This window comes from Mandrillus leucophaeus, unplaced genomic scaffold (genome assembly GCF_000951045.1).
Source record: "Mandrillus leucophaeus isolate KB7577 unplaced genomic scaffold, Mleu.le_1.0 Scaffold22, whole genome shotgun sequence".
NCBI lineage: Eukaryota > Metazoa > Chordata > Mammalia > Primates > Cercopithecidae > Mandrillus > Mandrillus leucophaeus.
The window spans coordinates 4083795-4093689 of NW_012102254.1; the positions used below are offsets into that span (position 1 = coordinate 4083795).

A 9895-nucleotide genomic window follows, 5' to 3' on the forward strand; every position below is an offset into this window, starting at 1 on the left:
CCTCCTCTTCCTTCTCCTCCTTGGCCTACTCAACATGAAGACGATGAGGATGAAGACCTTTATGATGACCCACTTCCACTGTATCAATAGTAAACATATTTTCTCTTCCTTATGATTTTCTTAATACTCTTTTCTGTAGTTTATTTCAAGAACATAATATATAATACACATGGCATACAAAATATGTGTTAATTGACTATGTTATTGGTAAGGCTTCTAGTTAACAGTAGGCTATTAGCAGTTAAGTTTTGGGGGAATCCAAAGTTATACATGGACTTTCAACTAAGTGAGGGGTCACTTCAGCTAATCCCTGTGTTGCTCAGGAGTCAGCTGTGAGGTGGAAGAATAATTGTGGAGCACAGAAGTTGTGATCAGAGAAGCTGAATATTCACTGTTATTGAAGCAGCATGGCCCAGGCAGTGTACATGTGAGAACGCCGTGGGGGCACTCCCTGAGGGTGGATTAGAGCATATTGGCTGCTCCTGGCTTAGTGTCTCTCACTGGGACTCACCCTTGACTGATAGGAACTGCTGAGGCCAAGGAGGTGCTTCCTCCCAGGGAAGATTCTAATGCTGTAGGGGTACAAAGGTTCAGCTCAGGTGATCCACAGGGGCATATTTTGGTACCCCTGCCCAATTTGAGCTTGAGAAGGGCATGAGGATCAGGGGTTTAGACCCTCTAGGGATGAAGGTTTGGTCACCCCCACCAGGCAATCTGCATACAACAGCAAAGGCGCTAGCTCAGGGCAAGGGGAGGCAGAATGGGTACAGGAGGGAGATGAACCTCAGTTCTCTGTTGTGCTGTGAGATCAGCTGCAGGAGAGGGGACTGTAGTCTACCCACCAATCTTCTGTTAAAGTTCACCCAGGAAAGCCAACCATTCAGAATCCCGAAGGAAATGGAACCAGCAGCATGAGCAGTGGACTGTGATGAGATCCACCTTTCCCCAGAGGCTGGAGGTGTTGGGTGTGAACTGTCCTCATCTCAAAGGAGTCCACTTACCCAAGGCCACGCGCCCTCCCGGGGGCAGCTTGTGCTCCATGACCGATTGATGCCGGGGGTAGAAAGACCTGGCTTCTTGCTTCAGCTGGGGACAACTCTGAAGGGTCACCCCAGCTCCAGAACTCCCCATGGCTCCAGAGCTCCCCATCGCACCCAGCAATGCAGGTGAGGTGTCTACTGACTGCAGCATCGGTGTCACCTCTCCCTGGCTGGCAAGGGCTGTGCCCAGGGCGCTCAAGAAACCCCTCTGGGACACGAGTCTCTTCGGAAAGACGATGAGGATGAAGACCTTTATGATGACCCACTTCCACTGTATGGATAGTAAATATATTTTCTCTTCCTTATGATTCTCTTAATACTCTTCTGTAGTTTACTTTATTTCAAGAATACAACATATAATACATATGGCATACAAAATATGTGTCATCTCAGACACATTCCAAAGCAACTGCTTCTACCAGCGTTGCGTTTCCTCTAATTTTCTCTTATTTTATTTTATTTTTTGAGATGAAGTCTCGCTCTGTGGCCCAGGCTGGAGTGCAGGGGTGGGATCTCGGCTCACTGCAACCTCTGCCTCCCAGGTTCAAGTAATTCTCCTGCCTCAGCCTCCCGAGTGGCTGGGATTACAGGTGCACATCACTATACTCAGCTAATTTTTGTATCCTTTCTTAGTGGAGATGGGGTTTCACTATGTTGGCCAGGCTGGTCTCAACACTCCTGACCTCAAGTGATCCATCCATCTCAGCCTTTTCCCAAAGTGCTGGGATTACAGGCGTGAGCCACCATGCTTGGCCTCTAATTTTCTTTTATTTACTGATGTCACCATAGTACAATCCTGTCATAATTTTCATTGAAATAGAAACATGTATTCTGCATCTAGCCACTCATCTCGAAGGTTTTTTCCCCTTATCATTTCATAGTTGTCCCAGGATGACTCCTCCTTTGCCCATGAAAGCACCCATGAACTTTACTTGGATTATTTGTAACCTCACAAATTCATACTAAGTTTTGCCTTTATTTACAAAAACTTAACTCCCCAATTATGAAATTAATTACATGCTATTTAGTTTGAAAAAATAAAATGTAAAATTACCCATAATTATCCTATTCAGAACTGACTGCTTTAATATTTTTGTTTCCTACCTTTTAAGAATTCTAGTTGAGACCATACTATATTCTCCCTTTAACACCTGACATAGTATCTTCAGTATTTCTCCAGAGCATTAAAAATCCTTTCTAAAGATGATTTTTTAAAGGTGATATAATATTCCATGGTGGAGGCTGAGCTCTTATAAGTAAACCATTCTCTGATGTCAGGCCTTTAAAACAGCACCATTGGCTGGGCATGGTGGCTCATGGCTGTAATCACAGCACTTTGGGAGGCTGAGGTAGGCGGATCACTTGAGGTCAGGAGTTTGAGACCAGCCTGGCTAATATGGTGAAACTCCATCTCTACTAAAAATACAAATATTAGCCAGGTGTGGTGGCAGGTGCCTGTAGTCCCAGCTACTTGGGAGACTGAGGCGGGAGAATGGCGTGAACCCAGGAGGCGGAGCTTGCAGTGAGCCAAGATCGCACCACTGCACTCCAGCCTGTGCAACCCAGTGAGACTCTGTCAAAAAAAAAAAAAAAAAAAAAAACAAAAACCAAACAACCAGCACCAGTGTTTTGAATGAACCAGGGGGAGTCCACCCACAGGGAATGCCCTCCACCCCCAGAACGTGGACCCACGCATGTCTATGGGTCCCACAAGGGGACCAGTACTTTCAGGACTCTGTAGGCCAGCTGAAAGTAGAATCTAGAGTCTCGCGTATCCCCCCAGAGAACCATTTCCCAACATGTACCTCTGCTTCATAATTTTAGATGGCTTGCAGGTGAACATTACTATTTTTTAATTTCAAGACTTGTGTAAATTATCTGGGACTTCACAAATGCTATTCCTTTGGCCAAGTAGAAAGCATTTTTAAAAATGAGTTGATAGCCACTAAGTACATGAAAAAAAATCCTCATCTCTAATAATTAGGGAGATGCAAATCCAAACCATGAGATACCACTTCACACTCATCAGGATAACTAATATGAAAACAAAACAAAACAAAACAAAGCAGGTGCCAGGCAAGGATGTAGAGAAACTAGAACCCTTGTGCATTGCTGGTGGGAATGCAAAATGTCACAAAATTGAGACTTGGTATTACCATATTATTCAGCAATTCCACTTCTGAGTATGTACACAAAAGAAAGCAGGGACTCAAAACAGGTATTTGTACACCAGTGTTCACAGTAGCATGATTCACAGTAATCAAAGGTGGAAACAACTCAAATGTCCATCAATGGATGAATGTGGTACACACATACAATGAAATATATTCAGCATCAAAAAAAAAAAAAAGTTTGACACACGCTGCAACATGGATGAGCCTTGAAGACACCATGCTGAGTGAAATAAGCCAGCCACAAAAGGACAAATAGCGTACAACTCCCCCTACTGGAGGTATCCAGAACAGTCAAATTCAGAGACAAAGTTAAGAGTGGTTACCAGGGTCCTGGGGAAGGGCAAAGGGGAAGTTAATGTTTAATAGGTAGAATTTCAGCTTAGGATGATGAAAAAGTTTTGCAAATAGATGGTGGTGACAGTTGCACAACAATACAAATGTACTTAAATGCTACTGAACTTACAAATGGTTAAAATGGTAAATGTTATGTATATTTTACCACAATAAAAATAAGTTGATATAAAGAAAAAAATTAGCAGATGATGTGGCTTAAATCAAGAACCCATCTCTATAAAAAATAAGCAAAATTAGCTGGTTGTGGTGGTGTGCTCCTGTGGTCCCAGCTACTTGGGAGACTGAGGTGGCAGGAGCGCTTGAGCTCAGGCGGTCAAGGCTGCAGTGAGCTGCTGTGAATGCACCACTGCAGTCCAGCCTGGGGGACAGCATGAAATCCTGTCTCAGAAAAAAAAAAATTATATTTCTGGCCCCAGAAATGTTTTAAAATCCTCTGTGGTAAATATGCAGGTAAAAAGAGAAGAAAATATGACATTTATTGAGAACCTATTTTGTATAAATGTTTTAACTATTTAACTATTTTATGTCACTTAGTTCTAATACTGTGATGTAGGCACTAATCCAGATTCAGATCAGGAAGCTGGGTCCAACTGTCAGTAAGTGGCCAGACCACCTTCCAAACCCAGCCTGTCCACCTCCTGATTTTGTGCTTTCTGGTACACCTCACTGCTTCCTGCTTATCCCATTTCACTTTCTTTCCACTGGGCACTGTAAAAAATTTCACCTATTTGGAAGTTTGCATCTGCAGGAAATTAATTAGGAAAAACACAAATTATGGACCAAGTGGTACCTAAATAATAGAAGCAAATCTTGTCCTTCACAGAAGAACACACACGTCAAAGCCAGAAACAGAACTGAGCACTCACCTGGGACTTGGCTCTTCTGGTTTCCTCAGTTTTGAGCCAGATATAGTTGCCATATTCCGTATGAAATCAGTAAAAAAATCAGTACAAATCAATAAGGTGAAAGGGTTCTGTGACCAGTCATGGTGGGGGACGGGGAGGGGGTTGCCAGGGACTTTTAGGACCCTGGAAAACAGATACAACACATCCTCACCATGGTACTTTGGAAAATGCAGAAGGGCACAGAGAGCAAAAACCTACCACCATAAAGCACCTCATCACCTAGAAAGAACCAGTTCACATTTAGGTCAATAGTTTCCATTTTTACTGCGCATACACATATATACAATGTATTTTAAAAATGGGTTTTACAATATGTAGTTTGATCACTTGGTTTACAACTAAATACACTGTGAACATTTTCTCTTCTACAATAGTTAAAAGAATTGCACAGCTTGGAGGAAACATAATTTATTAAGCAATGTTTTTGGGGATATTGAGGTATAATTTTTTTTCTAAGGAGACTTCATTCTTTTTACAATGCCTTTGGGGAAAAAAACGGGAGTCCTTGTCTTATATAGCTTTCTGTACATGACGGAAACTTGCCCTTTCATTTAGCCTTTTTACTTGCTTCTCTACACCCACCTAATCACCAATCAAGTAACCCATTTTACGTTTTCCAACCTCTCTCTTCTCTTTGCTTCCTCTTTCCTACCCAGTCTCCCCGCACACACGCAGACAGACTTCCATTCCTTCAGCACTCTGGTTCCTCCCCTTAAAGAGGCTTTCTTTCCTTCTAGAGAGACTATTTTAATTGATTTTGATCAACTCTACTCAAAACTGTATCCTAAGGTCCACATTAGAATTAGTCTTTAATAATCTGAAGATATAATTCAATCATTTAAAAGAACATATTAAGAAGACCTTGGTAGAATTACATGTATCAAGAAACACCAGGCCTTGCGTGGTTGCTCACGTGTGTAATCCCAGCACTTTGAGAGGCTTAGGCAGGTGGATCACAAGGTCAGAAGTTTGAGACCAGCCTAGCCAATACATTGAAACCGCGTCTCTATTAAAAACACAAAAAAATTAGCCGGGCATGGTGGCACATGCCTGTAATCCCAGCTACTTGGGAGGCTGAGGCAGGAGAATTGCTTGAACCCAGGATGCAGAGATTGCAGTGAACTGAGATTGCGCCATTGCACTCCAGCCTAGGTGACAGAGTGAGACTCCATCTCAAAAAAAAGAACCACTGGACTTGGGCACAATGGAGATATTGCTGACTTTCTTTTTTTCTTTATTTTTTGAGACGGAGTCTTGCTCTGTCGCCCAGGCTGGAGTGCAGTGGCGCGATCTCGGCTCACTGCAAGCTCCGCCTCCCTGGTTCACACCATTCTCCTGCCTCAGTCTCCCGAGTACCTGGGACTACAGGTGCCCGCCAACACTCCCGGCTAATTTTTTGTATTTTTAGTAGAGACGGGGTTTCACAGTGTCAGTCAGGATGGTCTCGATCTCCTGATCTCGTGATCTGCCCACCTCGGCCTCCCAAAGTGCTGGGATTACAGGCGTGAGCCACCGCGCCCGGCCGATATGGCTGACTTTCTTTTGAAAAAAGAAGTAGTTTTTTGGGAGAGGGCAGGGCAAAGAGGTAAGAAGTAGTCAGTTCTGTAAGGAAACATTAGAGACCATTTTGGAAATGTATTCATAATTTTAAGGCAACTAACAAATGATCATCTTTCAGTTAGGACATTGTAGCAGCCGCCTTTACTGGTCATGAAATTTGCATGATATCTAAAATTATATTTCTGGAAATAGGTCAATGTCAATTAACAGTAACTTTGTATAGAAAGGCAGATGCCAGCTAGCATAAAAGCGGTACGTGCAGACGGTGGTAGTTCTGGAGTCCTGGAAGCCACGAGGTGCTCATCCATCACAAGGCCATCTGGAAGGTAGGGATGCTTGATCATTAAAGGAAAGCTCTCTGGCAGTTCATCCTGCTGCCCACAAACGTGGCATATCTACATGCCTACTGTGAACCTACTCTTCTCAGAACACTCACATTGGAACCTAGCCCAGTGGTGATGCCTTCACTTGCAGGGATGAGCAGAACCTGATTAGGTTCTGATGGGTCCCATGTTCCGGGAAGAGAACATGGTCCCTACATATCCAATCATTCAACCTACACTTATCAAACACCTATCCTGAGTCTGACACCCAGGATACAAATGGCAAAGACACAATCCCTGTCTGGATTGGGGAATTCCTTCCTGTTCTCAGTGAAATGTTTGCTTTCATTTACTTCCTGGACTTGAATATTTTCCATTTCTAACATCTCCAAGCCCAAAACTATTATAGGTCTCTGAACTTGGGGGGCCCTAGAAACCTGGCTCAGGCTGGGGTGGAGAGAGGACCGTCGCCTCTTTTTCTCTCCAGGTGCTGCCCTTCTTTTCATTGTTTTCCTCAAATTAGTAAAAATCAATAAGGTGAAAGGGTTCTGTGACCAGTCATGGTAAGGTATGGGGAGAGGGTTACCAGGGACTTTTAGGACCCTGGAAGTTCCTAAAGGACTAGCAAGGGGCCAAGCCTCTGATAGAGTTTGCTGTTGGGGTGGACTCCAAATGAGCTGCCCATCCTGGTTTGGGTCCTCCTGCCCAAAGGAAAGGAACACCAGAGAACATCTCTTGGTTAAACAAGACACCAAGACTTGTTTGTTTTCCTCAATAGAAGTTCAGACCATAAAATGTCAAATAGAACTTGAAATACATCTCCATCTGAAAGGCAGCAGGACTAGCCAGGTTTCCGAGGAAATAAATATCAAAGAAGCCAAGGCAACTATCTCATCAAGAGTCTGTGATGCTTTTATAAGCAGAACTTTGGTTGCTAGGCTCTAGCAAGCCAAGAGGTACAAGGAGAGCCTGCTAACTAAGCACCCCCCAAGGCAACTTCAAAGGGCAAAAGAAAGAGAACCTCAGCTTACCACATCCAGGTAGAAATGCCTGAGGAAAGCAGCGGAGCTGGCCATGCCAGCATTTACACAGGGAACACTTCTTGGGCAGCCAGGTGTCATGGGGCACAGACCCACAGTTCCTGAGAATGAACAGGTAAGGCAATAGCCATGGGTCTGAAATTTCTACTTCCCTTTCCCTCTCCTCTCCACGGCTGCCCTCCCCTCTGAATGGCTTACTCTTTGCGCACATCATGCTCACAGTTTCGTCCGTAGAAGGAGGGGGGGCAGGCACAAAAGGACCCCAGCATGCAGGTTCCCCCATTCAGGCAGCAGGTTCTGTTTAGCTCCTTACCTGAAAGGTAAGAACAGATGACTGAGGGTGTAGGGATGGAAAAGTGCAAGGGCAATTCCTGAAAGCGAAGGTTAATGCAACACTAATGTGTTGTCCCACAGAATAAGACTCTGCGCCTTTGAGCAGAAGTCATTTTCATGCATAGGCCAGTGGTGGTTCTGGGGTTCCCCAGCGTGAAGTGGACTCAGGTGAGGAAAACTGCGCTCTAGGGAAGTAAAATACACAATCCCTGTCTCACTTCCAAAACCAAAAGCAGTCCAGCACCTGTCCAGTTCCAGAACCAGGTGCCCTTTTTAGGTGAAAGAGCGTTGGAAAGATACTCAGGAGACACATGAAGGGCCAGGGCAGAAGCATCGAAGCCAGGCAGTTCTTACTGTTCTGTATCCCCATGGGCGACACATGCTGGGAAGACCGAGGCCGAATTGCAGGCTCCTCCTGGGGCCGAATGCTGTCATCTCTGAAGGCCAGGTCTCCCCGAGATGGACGTGCAAATTCCTGATGGCTGAGCCCTTAAGGACAAAATCAGTTCATGGAGTCTGTATTTCAGGCCACATAAAAATTGTGAGTGATCAAAATAACGAAAGGTCTCTCACCGGCAACTAATCCCAGTTCAAAGGCTTTAGAAATGGCCATGATCCAAATCACACTAGGAAGAGGAAGTCAGACATGAGTTAGCAAAACAAAGGAAATAAAGCCTTACAAGTTAACACCTGGGTCCTCCCATCGCAAGGACAAGACCACAGATCACTCAAGAGAAATTGTAGAGCGCCACCTTTCTTTCTTTAATGGCCAATTCATGTAACAAAGAAAAATGTTGAAAAAGTCACCAATATCCAAGTCTTTTTAATATATTTTATTATTTCTTAGGCCCTGTCCTCACATAAGTACCTAATTTTAGGTCTTTTGTCTTTTATTTCACATATTTTTCTCCTGCATACAGTTTTCATACAAGGATTTAAAAATGGCTGCGTCCCATGTTACTGATGAATCACATTTTACAAACTACTTTATTTTTTGAGATGGAGTTTCGCTTTTTCACCCAGGCTGGAGTGCAATGGTGTGATCTCAGCTCACTGCAACCTCTGCCTCAAGCGATTCTCCTGCCTCAGCCTCTGGAGTAGCTGGGATTACAGGTGTCTGACACCTGTAATCCTAATTTTTGTATTTTTAGTAGAGACAGGGTTTCACCATGTTGGCCAGGCTGGTCTCAAACTCCTGACCTCAGGTGATCCACCCGCCTTGGCTTCCCAAAGTGTTGGGATTACAGGCGTGAGCCACCGTGCCCGGCCAAACTATTTTAACCAATCATTTAAAAGGTTTTTAGGTAAAAAATGTGGGTTTTTTTTTTTTTTTTTTTTTGCTGTTATCTTAATGGTTTTGCAAGTATCGTATCTGCTTATACCTTTAATCTTTTCAGAAGATTTTAAATTTGGTTGTAGTATTGACCTTTGTTTACACACACACAAAAAAACAATATTTCATAGACAGAGTCATTAACGTAAAATGAAAATTAACATTAACAGGAAAATGTTAAAAGCCAACGGCAAAGTTAGAAGTAACAGTGTGAAATTCCAGGTCTTTCAGGAAAAAGAGCAGTGCTGTTGGCAGCACTTTAAGGCTTAAGCAAGAGAAAAATCAAATGACGGGTGTAGAACATTCATTTCCTAAACTGGCAATCTCTAGCAATCAAAAAAAGCTCACATTCAAGATTAGCTCATACCTGTAAGAGAAGCGGGCCATCTTCCTGCAGTCCGTAGCTTTTAGCAATTAGCGGGGAAAGAAGGCGTTAGCATCGCTTTAATTCAGAGTCATTGCCAAAACAGCCAAAGGAAAACATTCATCTCCTAAAGCGAAAATGGCAATTTAAGAAGAAAATGAGAAATATGCGTTCCCCAGAAGGTCGTAGCAGAAGCAGGAACAAGATGTCCAGGGGAAACTGGAGGGCTTTCGTCCTTTAAAGTTTAGACCTTGAGCTGGAGACTCAGCCTTTCCGGGGATTCTCCTTCTTCAACAACAAACCCCAGTCGGGGCGGGGAGACCCTTCAGGTGGGCGGGACGCCCACCAGCATGACAATGGCCCACATGCAGGGAGAGGAGTCTTGTAAAACTGTGGTTAACTAGTCCTAATATCGCTCTCATTAGTTGCAGGCTAAAATGATCAGATGTACTCTTTTGGGGCGGGGGGT

At 43.9% G+C, this 9895-nt stretch overlaps 1 protein-coding gene across 2 annotated transcripts in view; it reads right to left on the reverse strand.

The window, feature by feature from the left end:
- Positions 1–6099: 6099 nt before the first annotated feature.
- Positions 6100–9895, reverse strand: part of TDGF1 (teratocarcinoma-derived growth factor 1) — a 6499-nt gene continuing 2703 nt past the window's right edge. Inside the window, exons 1-6 of one of the 2 annotated variants that reach the window (XM_011981055.1) lie at positions 9430–9849; positions 8303–8355; positions 8084–8218; positions 7595–7709; positions 7388–7497; positions 6112–6352 (exon numbers count right to left, since the gene is read on the reverse strand). In XM_011981055.1, coding sequence (XP_011836445.1) covers positions 6237–6352; positions 7388–7497; positions 7595–7709; positions 8084–8218; positions 8303–8355; positions 9430–9449 — 549 coding nt within the window. In that variant the 5' untranslated portion in view covers positions 9450–9849 and the 3' untranslated portion in view covers positions 6112–6236. Of the gene's footprint in view, positions 6353–7387; positions 7498–7594; positions 7710–8083; positions 8219–8302; positions 8356–9429; positions 9850–9895 lie in introns of those variants that run through there. The other variant, XM_011981056.1, reaches the window with a different exon arrangement.